Below are 14113 nucleotides of genomic sequence, written 5' to 3'. Positions count from 1 at the left end.
ATCCCTCATCCTCGACTTGGGCCATGGGCCCAAGATACAACCAGATAAAGAACTCTTGGGCCCAACACCCCTACAATAACATTTTTAGTTGTAATCGTAAGTAGTAGTTATAATTAAATTACACAATATGTGTTATAATTTTATGGAATTTGAGTTTTAAATTTCTAAAATTTGCTTTTATATCCTTAATTTTTCTTGTCATTAAATCATCTTCACTTAGATATAAAGGTTATTTTTGAATATATAAAAAGTTAAATAAAGATTCTATTCTAATTATATACAAACAAAGGTTCGTGCTCATCTTTAATCTCTCGAATAAGTCATTTCAATAAAAAGAAGAGACTCTGTTATAAGAGTCGCATTCTTATTCTCAAATTGTTAATCATACCTTTGTTGTGCATATTAACCATTTAAATTTTAAAATGGTTTGAGTAACGAAGGAATACCTCCAATTGCAAAATTTTAGATAAATTGTAAATGATGGGCATAAGTACAAGATCGTTAGACTATATTGGGTGTGCGTGGATTAGGTTGGGTTGGGTTTAGAGTATTTCTTATTCAAAACAGCTACTCCACTGCATTCTTGCTTTATATTATTGTTGGGTTGGGTTTTTATTCAAAACAACCACTCCACTAAACTCTTGCTTTATATTATTGTTCGTGTTGTTTCGTTACGCTCATTACACTTCACTCCACTTCACGATGCTCAATCAATAAGGTTTTTTGACCCATGGCCTAATAAAAAATAAAAGCCAACTTCAACAAAAATCTTGGGCCATATGTGTCTATTTTCATGATTCTATTGAAGTAAACCTGTTGCAATTGAATAGGCTATGCATATAGTTGCTAAGGAAAACTACCGCTTATCACAAGGATGGCCCATTGCATTTTGAAGTCTAAGGTGAAAAAATTTAATGGTTATTTTTAATATTTAAATATCAATATATCTATGTATATGTTTTACAACCGTTCTTCTTGTTTTTTGAGATGTGGAATTGTTAATTAAGTATTATATTTAGGATTTATTAGCAACTCTTTTACAAGTTGTCAAGATAATTAATTGTCAATAATTATACACACTCATAACATTTTTCTTGTTTAGTGAAATAATTTATAGCTTTAATTATGTTGGACTTCAATTGACTTAATATTAAGGGGGCCCTCTTGGAGTCGGAGGAAAAATGCAAAACTCATCTATAATTTTTTTTCCTTGAAAACTTCAATTATCAATTTACAATTTTAAGGGTTTTTGTTTATGTAATGGGAGACTTGGGACTTTATTTTGAAAATTTGGGACAAGTGGGGCCTTAGGCACCCTTGAGCCAACTATGACTCATCATTGTGGAGGGAGATGCCAAATTATGGTTTGTTGCGGCTTGAATAGAGCCAAAATACTTGTTGTTCGAATAGTTCAACTTTGGGGTATGCTACATTATATCATTGGTTAGCAGGCATTGAAAAGAACTGAGGAGAATAGCATCTCGAGCCTTTGAGGCTCGAGTTCAGTAAAGAAATTGAGCCTCAAAGTCTCGAGTTCTAATTGCTGACATGGACATGTTTTTGCCACATGGAACTCGAGTCTTACATAGAATAAGAAGAAGAATCTGAAGAAGAAAGAAGAAGATCTTAAATTGAAGAAGAAAAGAAGATGAAGAGACCCATAGAGGAAGAAGAAGAACAGTCCCCATGAGAATAGAAAGAACACGAAGAAGAAAGAAACCCATGGAAGAACACAAAGAACCCAAGCACAAAAAAGAAAGGAACCCGCAGAAGAAGAACCAATAAAAATAGAGAAGAAGAATGGACCAAGTGAAGAAAAAGAAGAACATGAAGAAAAACGGAAATCGAGTTTTAAATACTTGATTTCCACGTAGAATTTTTTCCACATCAAACTGCCATCACATGCAACTTGAGTTTTAAAAACTCGAGTTCTACCTTTGAACTCGAGTTTTAGAAACTCGAGATACTAGTTTGCTACATAGTTTTGCAAACACGATAGCTAACTAAAATATTTCAAAAATAATGTTAAATGCAAAAAAAAATTCATTCAACTTTGCTTAGTAATACCTTCTCAAAAAAAAAAAAAAAAAAAAAAAAAAAAAAAAAAAAACTTTGCTTAGTAATGATGTTTTAGAATTGTTCTTGGGTCAAGTGGCAATGGTGAAACCATAACAGTTCTTCCTAATGAAATGGACGTGGTAGTACCAAGGAAAAATAACACGATTAAAATCATGGCTGGTGTGCCACATGGCGCCACTGGTAAGTTGATTGGTGTGGATGGCAGTGACGGAATTGTAAAGGTGGACGACACTCTTGATGTTAAGATTTTAGACTTGGTTCTTTTGGCAAAGCTAGCACAACCATGATTGACATGGCAATAAGAAGGAAAATGTGTATCATACATAGAGATGTTACGTTTACAACATTTTCACAATAAATTATAGGTGATTAGTTGTTATTGGTTCAAATTTGAACCTAATACTAAGTTACTTTTTTGCCCCAATAATAACAACCAATAACAACCTGTCACTTAAAATTTATTGTAAAAATATTATGGATACATCATTTCTCATATATATATATATATATATATATTTATATATATCATTGTTAGTTATGGAAAAAGAGAGAGTTCAACTCTGCAGCGATGTAGCCCATGTCATGGTTAAGTACAGCTTTCCTTAACTTTGTTTTAATTTGTAATAAAGGTTCCCTTCCTTCAATTTGAGATGCTTGGAAGTCGATGTTGCATCTTTTTCATTTTTCCTTTTTACTTAATGAAAGCCGTGTCCATTAAATAGTTAAAGCAATATTTAATCCTCGAGACTTGAAACGGTTATTTAATAATGACCTTTAAGTGTCCGTTTGGATTGCATTGATTGCACATTTTATGTTTGTATTTGACGTTTTAAATGAAGATAAATGCACTGGTAGCATTATAGACAAAATATTCAACAATATTAATCAATATTATATTATTATATATCTACAACACAAATACACTAAACACCGACCATTCATTCAAATATAATTTTTTAACCAAAGTAAATTCCAGCCATTCATTCTAGTAACTTTTTGGCTCAACACCCATGACCCAATCATTCACTATCAATGATAGCTCCATGTCATGAAGTAATACTTCAAATTTATTTTTGGTGTAGTTTGTCTTGTCATGTCATGTCTGTATTGAGATTCACATTTTGAAATTATTTTACTTTAATGTTTTCAGTTTTCGACAAAATAAATGATATTTAAACAGATCAAATAGATGGAGAAATTCACAAAAGCAAGAGTTTCAACCAAAAAAAAAGAATAAAACAAATACAATAACAAAATGCAAGTGGGCAATTATTCAATTGCCTTCAAGACTTTTCATCTTTTCACATTCCATTAGGGGTGTGCATAGGTCGGGTTGAGGGAATTTTTTGACCCAACCCACCATGGCGGGTCAAAAAAAATTCAACCCAACCCAACCCATCACATAAGGTCAACCCAACCCAACCCAACCCACATGGGTCGGGTTGAACCCATGGGTTTGACAAATTTTTATTATTATTATTAAATTGAGTAAAAAAAATATAAATATTAATATATTAAAAAAACTTAAAGATTAGTATCAATGTAACTCCTTAAAGGCTCAACACTAATGACTAAATAACAATAGTAATTTATTAGGATTTGTGTGAACTAGTTGACTTTTATATAGGATAAGAAGAATTGGATATTTAAAAAAATTTATTAATTATATAATATATTTTTTATATATATTAAATTAGTATTAGTAGGAGGAACTAAGGAAATGTTGCTCTACAGCTAGTTTTTTTTTTTAAATTATTAAATATATAATATATATTTAAATATATATAAGTGCCCTACAATTGATTTTTTTTTAAAAAAATTATTAAATATAAAATATATTTTAAATATATATTAAATATGGTGGGTCGGGTCGGGTTTGGCGGGTTTGTAATTTTATGACCCAAATCCAACCCGACTCGCTATAAAATTTTTTTTTTTATAACCCAACCCAACCCACCAAGCCTTAAAAACCGACCCAACCCGGTGGGTTAGGTTGGGTTGGGTCGGGTTTGGCGGGTCAGTGGGTTTTCTGCACATCCCTACATTCCATATAAACTCTGGCTATTGTACTAGCTTACCAAGTAGGTTGTTTATGCAATACTTTAAGCTTAACTAATAAAATCTATTAAAAAAACACTTTTTAAGTATCTGTCTGAGATTCGCTTATTTTGCTAAAAATATTGTAGATAAAGGTAAAATTTAGCTGAAAAGTACAGTGAGATCCATAAATAGTATCAAAAAGTACAATAGGGCTTATAAATAGTAACAAAAATAAGCTAAATAGTAAAATAAGTTGCCAAAAATAATCCATACCAAACGCACAATATATAGAAAATGACCATATTTAAGTCTTGTTTCTTAGGTTCTTTTCATAAAATTTAGTATGTGACATTTTTGTTATACGATGAAAGTGTATTTTTAGTTAAGTACGTCTACATAGCTAAATTTTAAAAGTAGAATTTAAGAAACGGAATTGAAGTAATGTATCTAAATTTTGATAATAAAAAAATGAGTCATGCTAACCAGTATCTTTAGAGTTATAATTAACAATCTATTTTAAGAAAGTTTTGATATCATTTTTATAAAAAACAAAAAAAAACTATCAAAATTTTTTTTTTTTTTCATAAAATTTTATTTAAATAGATAGTTAATCGTTTCTCTCAAAAAATAAATGAAACAAGAGACTCAACTTAAAACCAAAAAAATGAAAGCAAGAGGGTAACTATTTGATGGCCTTGAAGACTTTTCATCTTTCCAAACCCAGAACCGTAGATTGAGCTGTGCAAACAGTCCAAGATTTGACAGATAAAAATCTAGCTGTTGTTTTAGCTTACCAAGAAGGCTATCTACGTGTCTAAATGCAAATGCAATTCAAGGGCTGCGGCGTCTGCGGTTAACTTGTGAAGTATGCAATTAAGCTGCTTGTGAATTTGTGGTTGGCAGTTGAAGTAAAGAGGACCCCACCATAGGATTTCGTTTCTTTACTTTAACCTTTTCTTCACATGTTTAGTGGCAGACAAATGAGAGTGGGTCCCACAATCTTCCAATGTATTTTTTACATGTACAGCTAAATTGGTCATAGAAAACAGAAACAACGGCTGTCCACCCAAAATAATAAAAGTAATTAAAAGAAAAAAGGATGACATGTGATGTGGGTAACGAGGAACGTGGATACTGTAAAAGCAACTTGGTAAGAATTATTATTTTACTCTTTTCGTGATCACCACTCCCACCTGTTGTACTTCTTTAATGATTTTTTTATATTAACAAAAGTGGCTGTGTGACCAAGACTCTTTCCAACTTGTGTTTCCTATCTTGTACTACTTCTCCACGGAATGGTTAATACAAGATTCTTATGTTATTTCCTTCTCATTAATACCCTGATAAATAAAACATGAATTAGTTAAATAAATTTTTTTAAGGGTCTCATGGGTTTTATCCCACGTTATTATGGATAATGAAATGATCGTTTTATAAATGTTTAAGCTAGTTTGAGAAAGTACATTTAGAGTGAACTTGAAACTTACACTTAAAAGACACTTTATTTACTCTTCTCATTCTACTTACTTATGACTAAAAAGTTACTACATTTTTCATTGTTTCTACTTTTAGACTAATTATCTCAATTTACTTTAGTTACTTTTGTAATGATTGTGTTTTCCATTAAATTTCACTTACTTGAAGAACATATACCCCAAAACCCAAATTCCATTATTTCCATTGAAGAAAATTTAGCATATATGTGATGTATGAATGTTATAAGTTAATACTAGAATTGGTAACTAGATATGATTAAGGAAGCATCAAATACATATGATGAGCTATAAAAATGGTTAAAGAATCTAACATGACTTGGTTAATAAATAATCGTTGACCACTTGATTGATCTACTTACTCATATTATGCCAATCTTAATCATTACTATTGAAAAACTGATTCTTATTTATAATGAGGGTACTTATATGTCTCATGATCATGATCAATGATATTTAATATTTTTGTTTGTATGAGTTTTTTCAATACTTCAATGTTGGGATTAGTAACAAGCTTTAATTTGATACGATTTTTTTTTTTTTTTTTTTTGGTGGGGGGAGGGGGGGGGGAATTAGTTAAACAAATTAATTTAATAACACAAGAGAATTGACCCCCCCCCCCCACCCAACCAAAAAAAAAACCCCAACAATTATATTTTTTAATGGTAAGTAAATTTGAAAGTGATGTTATACTTGTAAGCAATCACAACTTATAATCTTAGTAAGTTGTAAATATTTTTGTAAAGTTTATTAAAACTGACAATTAGCAAATTATTGTAATAAAATACAAAAAAAAATTAATTTTCAAAGTTTTTAAAAATAAAAAAGAGGAGTACAAGCCAATTTTGAATGGAGGCTTGGGTGAACATATAAAATTTCCTGTGGGGTCCAGTTAGCCAGGAGGTATTATTAAAACTGTACGAATTGGGCCTATGGCCCAATCCGAGGACATTAACTGATCCGAAAATGGCCAAATGAGGTTATAATGGGAATGGTATAAAGGGAAAAATAAATATAGTACAAGATAAGTCCAACACACGTCCGAGGAGAAAAGTTATCTCGGAAACGAGGATCCGAGGTCAGTAAAAATGTCCTATCACCCTAAACCTTCTTCAAAGTTGCATCACAACTAGGAGTTGGACGTTGGACGTTGGACAAGGGGTGAGTAAAGTGAGGCAACAAATATCTTCAAAAGCTGCTACCTCCACATTAAATGCCTTCCAACTAACTCTCTGGCTGCATTAATGTGGAAGTGATACCTGAACAGTAGCCAAGCAGCCTTATAGCTACTATTTAATGGTTCTGGGAGGTGTTGGATGGGACAAGAAGGAGCTCATCAAATCTAACCTACACGTGTATGATGGAGATGACACCAAAATTATAGTATATAGCATGGGAAAGTGGCCTAAAAGAGGGGATTGGAAAAAATCAGGAAATCTTGGCAATAACATTGTGGACTCTTGTAACTGTATTCATCAACAATATATTATAAGATAAGCTTCTCACGTTGTGCCGATGACAAATTTTCTTACTTTACTTGTGCTTAACAATCATAATTCAGCAACTTTTATGGACCATCTTTTGGAGTAAAACTAGTTCTTTCACTAACGCTCTATAAATTCATTGTTTGAGCTTGTTGGGTTTAAACTCAATCCTATACTGGGCCCAATCCAAATTCAGTCCTTAGATTTCCTATATGTCAAACTCCCCTCCCTACACACACATATAAAAAATTAGTAAAAGCATGTATATATATTGAAAGATTTTCATAATTTTTTATAATCAGATCAAGATACCAATTGGTTTTTGGTGTAGGCGAAGATTGAATTTCAGATCTTTTATTCAACCATAAATTTTTTTACCAGTTGAGCTAATTAGAACCCATCAATAAAAGCATCTTTAATTGCTAAAAACTAGAATTTAAGTAATAGTTAAGTCATAATGATATTCCAAATCTCATATCTATGGTTCAACTCTCTCTCTCTCTCTCTCTCTCTCTCTCTCTCTCTCTCTCTCTCTCTCTCTCTCTCTCTCTCTCTCTCTCTCTCCCTTTAAAAAAAAAAAGTTAACAACTTATTACATTGTATGATATCATGGGCAGGAAAAAAATTTGATAGTAGATATTGTGCCCATAATTTTTTATTTATTTTTTGGGATGAATTGTGCCCATAAATTAGTACATGTGAGAAAGGTGCAATGACACAACTAATGTACATTAATTCTTATATAAACTAGTCACATGTTTGGTGTGATATTTTTCACAAAGATCATTTGGATATCATTAACAATCATTAATAAACAGTTTAAGTTGAATTGAATCTAGCTGAAGACATATTAATTCAAGTAAACAATCCAAAGAAAAAAACAAAAGAAAAGGTGATAACATAATAAGTAGATAAACAGACAAATGGATGTGGCAATAGTAATTTGATAAAATGTCTTTTGCTTTTCATCAAAACCTCCCCAAGGAACTTGGAATCAACGGAAACGTGGGGCCCACAATATTTCCTTGTCCAAAAATTATACCATAGTAATATTAAAACTATAAAACCATAATATTATCAAACTAAAAAAAGTCAGAAAATTTTAAAGTAATCAGATATTTCAGTGCTTTTTGTGGCGTTTACGTCAAGCTGTGAAAATCTTACACATTTGTACATTACAGAACGCCAAACCAACGACCATTGCTCGGTCTTTCCTTCCATTCCTCACATCCCATTTTCCCACAAACTTTCTCTGCAGTTTCTTGCCTCTTGAGTTTTTTTTTTTCCCGGAAAGTTTCAAGCTTCAGAAGAATTTTCATTTTCCCAGATAAGTTTCCTCTCCATATTCTCTGATTCTTTCTGAACTGATAAGATAAGAACATCAAGAATTTCTGTTTTGGAAAAAAAGCGTCATTTGTTAGCTGTGTTGAAGTGGTGCTTTTTTTATAATCTTTATCTGAATTGGGGTTTGTTAATTCTTGGATAAGTAGTAGCAAATCCTGATTTGGAGTGGAATGCTGGTTTTGTTTGTGTTTTGAGCTTATGGTGTATTAAATTCATTTCTGAGATTAAACAAAAGGAAAAACAAAAAAAACAAAAAACAAAAAAACATTTTGAGTTTGAAGAGAAGAACTTAGGATTTTGAAGTTCTTTTGTAGCAATTGACACCCAATTGAAGGTTTTGTGTGGAATTGGTTTCTGGGATTTGGTGGGTTCTTTTGTATAAGAGCTTGGTTTTTGACATTCTTATGTGTTTAGGATTTGTAATGTGTATTTTGTTATAGAATTATACTCTCAGGATCTGATTTTGAAGTAAAATTGGAAGTTCTTTCCAACATATTTTGTTACTTTGTTGGAAGTTCCATTTAGAATTGGTGGTTGGGTTTGGATTGGTTATTGATTTCTGTGAACTTAAGCTTGTTGGATTCAAATGGGGAGGCAAAGTGGAAAGAAAAAGAAACAGGCAGGAGAAACATCATCTGATGCTAGTCCAAAGCAAAGCAAAATTGGCGATAAAAGCCCGAAGGGGTATGATAAAGATACAGCAGTTTTCATTTCTATGTCTCAAGCATTGAAGGAGGAGGGGAACAAGTTGTTTCAAAAGAGAGACCATGAAGGAGCTATGTTGAAATATGAGAAAGCCCTCAAATTGCTTCCTAGAAATCATATAGATGTGTCCTATCTTCGGAGTAACATGGCTGCTTGCTATATGCAGATGGGTCTCAGTGAGTACCCCAGGGCAGTCCATGAGTGCAATTTGGCTCTTGAAGTCACACCTAGGTACAGTAAAGCACTGTTGAAGAGGGCAAGGTGTTATGAAGCTTTGAACAGGTTGGATCTGGCTCTGAGAGATGTCAGTACAGTATTGGACATAGAGCCAAATAATCTCATGGCATTAGAGATTGCAGAAAGGGTGAAGCAGGCACTTGAGAAGAAAGGTTTAAAGGTGAATGATACAGTAATTGAATTACCTCTGAATTATGTTGAACCACAATGTTCTTTACCTCCACCAAAGGTAATGAAAGTGAAGAAACGAAAGAAGAAGATCAACAAAGTAGAGGAGAAGAAGGCTGAGGAAGTAACCGAGGAGAAGAAGGCTGAGGAAGTAACTGAGGAGAAGGTGGCTGAAGAAAATGTTGAGGACAAGAAGGCTGACGTTAAGGTGGTTGTGGAGGAGAAAATTAGTAGCATAGAGGAAGAAGTGCCTAAGAAAACTGTGAAATTGGTTTTAGGGGAGGACATAAGGTGGGCTCAGTTGCCGGTTGATTGCAGCCTCTTGCAACTAAGGGAGGTTGTCCATGACCGGTTTCCAAGCTCAAGAGCAGTTCTTATCAAATACAGGGACCAAGAAGATGATTTGGTCACAATCACTACTGATGAAGAACTGAGGTGGGCTGAAGCATCAGCAGAATCACAGGGTTCTGTAAGGCTGTACATAGTAGAAGTTAGTCCTGAGAAGGATCCATTCTTTGAGAGGCTGAATGGGAAGGTGGTGCAGAATCATAGTATAAAATGTAATAATATAGCTACAAATGGTGATGTGGTAAAATGCAAGAAATTAGAGGTGACATCTTGCATTGAGGACTGGGTAATCCAATTTGCTCAGCTGTTCAAGAACCATGCTGGATTTGAATCTGACACATGCTTGGATCTTCATGAACTTGGGATGAAGCTCTATTCCGAGGTCATGGAGGAAGCAGTTACAAGTGAGGAAGCACAAGACCTTTTCGACATAGCAGGAGATAAGTTCCAAGAGATGGCAGCTTTAGCATTGTTCAACTGGGGAAATGTTCACATGTCAAGGGCAAGGAAGAGGGTGTATTTTACCGAAGATGCTTCAAAAGAATCTATACTTGCACAGATCAAAACTGCATATGATTGGGCACAAAAAGAATATATAACAGCAGGAAAGAGATATGAAGAAGCACTGAAAATCAAACCAGATTTCTATGAAGGCTTTCTTGCTCTAGGGCAGCAGCAGTTTGAGCTGGCAAAACTTTCTTGGTATTATGCAATTGGAAACAATGCTGATTTGCAAACATGGCCTTCAACAGATGTTCTACAACTATTTAACAATGCCGAGGACAACATGGAGAAAGGTATGCAAATTTGGGAGGAATTAGAAGAGCACCGCCAAAGTGAACTTTCTAAACCTAAGAATATTGAAACGCTGTTGCAGAAGATGGGATTGGATGGGCTATTTAAAGATATATCACTGCATGAAGCTATGGAGCAGGCTGCAAACATGAGGTCTCAGATAAACATCTTATGGGGCACCATGCTTTATGAGCGATCAATTGTGGAATTCAAATTAGATATACCAGTATGGAATGAGTGTTTGGAAGTTGCAGTTGAGAAGTTTGAACTTGCTGGAGCTTCTCCAACAGATATAGCCGTCATGGTGAAGAACCACTGTTCAAATGATAATGCATTGGAAGGTAGCATATATATACTAATTCAAATTTTTGCTTTAGAAATTGTTATTATTTTTTAAATTGGTTTTAAGTTTCTTAGAAATAATCTGCTCTTTACAGGTCTCGGGTTCAAAATTGATGAGATAGTACAGGCATGGAATGAGATGTGTGAAGCTAAAAGGCGGCAGAGTGAAATTCCATCATTTCGGCTGGAACCATTGTTTCGGAGGCGAGTTTCAAAAATATATCATGCCTTGGAGCATGCATGAGTTCCATTTGTTACATAGGTTGTTGAGTATTAACAGTGAAATAACTCACTTTTACTGCTCCATTGCCTGGAAGATATAGTCTAGCATACTGAGGTATGTGATATTCATACTTACAACATTGTTTAACTTAAATCTCAGGGTCCGTTTGGGATCCGCTTATCTTGCTGAAATTGAAAACTTTTTTTGAAAGTACTGTAGATAAAGGTAAAAGTTAACTAAAATAGTACAATAGGATCTATGAATAGTACTAAAAAGTGTAGTGGGACTTATGAATAGTAGCAAAAATAAGCTGAATAGTAAAATAAGTTGGCAAAAATAATTTTTGCCAAACGGACCTGTTTGGGATCCACTTATTTTGCTGAAACTAAAAACTTTTTCCTGAAAGTACTTAGATAAATGTAAAAGTTAGTTGAAATAGTACAGTGAGACTCATGAATAGTACCAACAAATGTAGTGAAACCCATGAATAATAGCAAATATAAGCTGAATAGTAAAATAAGTTGGCAAAAAATAAGCTATCCAAACGCAACCTCAATGTGGAATATTATGAGATCCCTGCCCACTGTATGATGCAACAATTTGCATAATTTGATATCTTGCGTGCTACCTACAATTATGTAAAAGTAGAACCCCTGAATTCTGTCATGTGCAAAATTCTAATAGCATGGCAAAACTGATAGAAAAATTTTCCTCCTAGCATTTACTTTTTCACATGCAGCCTCATGCAGATGTCTCACCAGTAAATTATAACTAATCGTAGCATTTACTTAGTCAATGTTGATCATTCAATTCCTGTGGGAGTCAAAAAATGAAATATGTTAGAGTCTGAAAGCACCAGAAGTTTCATTCAATTCCTGTGGGAGTCGAAATGAAATATGTGAGAGTTTGAAAGCACCAGAAGTTTTCTTGCTATCCTTTCATCTTCATATATAGAGTTCTATATTATTTGTTTATCTACCTCCCTTAAATAATACCAGAGCATCCATTGTAGCTCTAGCCTTTGAAGTGAATGCTTTCAGATGAATGAACCACTAGAAACTGCTCGTTTCCTGAGTCCTTGGATGTGGTTGCTTTAATCCACAACTTTGCCTTCCACCTTGTTATTGAAGGGCTAGGAGGTACAATTTGAGACGCCTAAACACTTGCCCCCTTGCTATTTATTCAAGTATTAGTATTGGCTGTTCAACTAAATATCATAGTCTGCTGAACTGATAGAGGATATCTTATTTGTCCACATTAAAGAAAAACAATGAGTATATAAATATATATATATATATATCTTACATTTGTTGATTTTTTTCCCCAACTTTGTTTTGTCATGTCATGATATGAAATTCAATATGATGTCTTTATAGCATCAATTGCTTGGCTGTAACCTTTTGGTTTATTTGTTCTGCAGGTTCCTAGCTACTTATTTAAGGTTCAGCTTTAGCCTTGTTCTTTTTTTTAGAAACAAAAAAGGAGAGTTCCAAGCATGCAATATTTCTAAGAAGACAAGTTCCAACATCTTTACACATTGGGGATAAGATGAAGTTGCAGGAAGTTGCATTTTAGTTAGTTTCTGCGTTCAACGTCATTGCTCCCCCTTTACAGTAGCTTCTGACAGTGAGTAAAATATATGTATTTGTAATTTAAACAGCTGCAATTGTTATTATTTGTATGCCCCATAAGTCTGAAATTTATGGTTTTTGCAATTTTGAGTCAGTTTTTCATTTGTAATAGTTAGTTATGTTTTCTTAGAATTTCCAGGTTTCTTATCCTTGTATTGATTTAATGGACCTGTTGGTTATTATTAAGACCATCATTGGAAAGAAACTTTTTAAGTTTAATTGCAAACTCATATAGCTAGTTACTTCATAATTTTAGCCTGGTTTTATTAACTGCAGATTGGTTTAACAGTACAGACATTCTGATAAAACACTGTTTAATGCTTTGCCCTGCAAGTCCTCATGGTTTGTAAAAGTTTAACTAGAAGAGGAAGAAGGACCATATGCTTACATGGACGAGTACAGTTAAAGGATGGCTGCACTACCAAGTCGTCGATGTAGGTGGGCACTGATATATATGCATTAAGCCTCCGGATTATACAGTGCTCATTGTAAGCTTGGTACTCTCTTTTTTATTCATCAGGCAAAAGGCCAATGGCATTTGCGTCCAGCAAGAGCAGAAGTATCAAATGATTCAAATGGATGCAACATCAAACTCACAACATGTTGATCTATGAAACCCATATGTTGTGAGTGTGATGCTACATGCATCCGAAACACAAGGTACTGAAGATAACACCTCGTCACAAGGGGTCTCAAGTAAGACCACAACTTCCAGGAAGTTAAATGAGAAGAAATAAATTTGTTACATGAGGAAATGATATTGGTTATGATAAATGGGGTAAGGTGTGTATGAAGCATGAATACCACAAATTGTAAAGTGCAACAAGGACAGATATCGCCAATGTCAACAACTTACAAGAAAAATCAATCCAAACCGATCGGTATAAGTCCTAATGGAAGGAAACAAATAATTATTTAGTTGTAGCATGAGGAAATGATATTGGTTAGGGGTGTATGAAGCATAACTACCACAAGATGCAAAGTACAACAAGGACATTTCACAAATGTCTACAACTTATGAGAAAAATCAATCCATCACAAATGTCTACAACTTATGAGAAAGATCAATCCTAGCATAATCTTCTTTAATCCACTTAAAAACATTTTCAATATAGATACTTCTAGTATTGCAAATGTTAATACTTACATCACCCATGTATGTGCACGGAGTTGCTATGGAGCATCTGATTGAGAACTTATTGTTTTGAAATTGTTTGAATCCAT

At 33.6% G+C, this 14113-nt stretch overlaps 1 protein-coding gene across 1 annotated transcript; it reads left to right on the top strand.

The window, feature by feature from the left end:
* Window positions 1-8186: 8186 nt before the first annotated feature.
* LOC115977147 (protein PHOX1-like) lies at window positions 8187-13131 on the top strand. The gene is made up of 3 exons (XM_031098830.1): window positions 8187-11034; window positions 11131-11372; window positions 12679-13131. Exons 1-2 carry the CDS (start codon window positions 9027-9029, stop codon window positions 11277-11279), a joined length of 2157 nt encoding a protein of 718 aa, XP_030954690.1. The 5' UTR covers window positions 8187-9026; the 3' UTR covers window positions 11280-11372; window positions 12679-13131.
* Window positions 13132-14113: the final 982 nt, after the last annotated feature.

This window comes from Quercus lobata, chromosome 2 (assembly GCF_001633185.2).
Source record: "Quercus lobata isolate SW786 chromosome 2, ValleyOak3.0 Primary Assembly, whole genome shotgun sequence".
NCBI classification, from domain to species: Eukaryota; Viridiplantae; Streptophyta; class Magnoliopsida; order Fagales; family Fagaceae; genus Quercus; species Quercus lobata.
Note: the sequence above shows the minus strand (reverse complement) of the source record. Positions and strands in the feature narration are given on the sequence as shown.

Excerpts from the sequence above, each read along its gene's own strand:
- LOC115977147 (XM_031098830.1), top strand. The coding sequence starts at position 9,027 with ATGGGGAGGCAAAGTGGAAAGAAAAAGAAACAGGCAGGAGAAACATCA. Across the intron at positions 11,035-11,130 it reads AAATGATAATGCATTGGAAG|GTCTCGGGTTCAAAATTGAT; the intron begins GTAGCATATATA and ends TGCTCTTTACAG.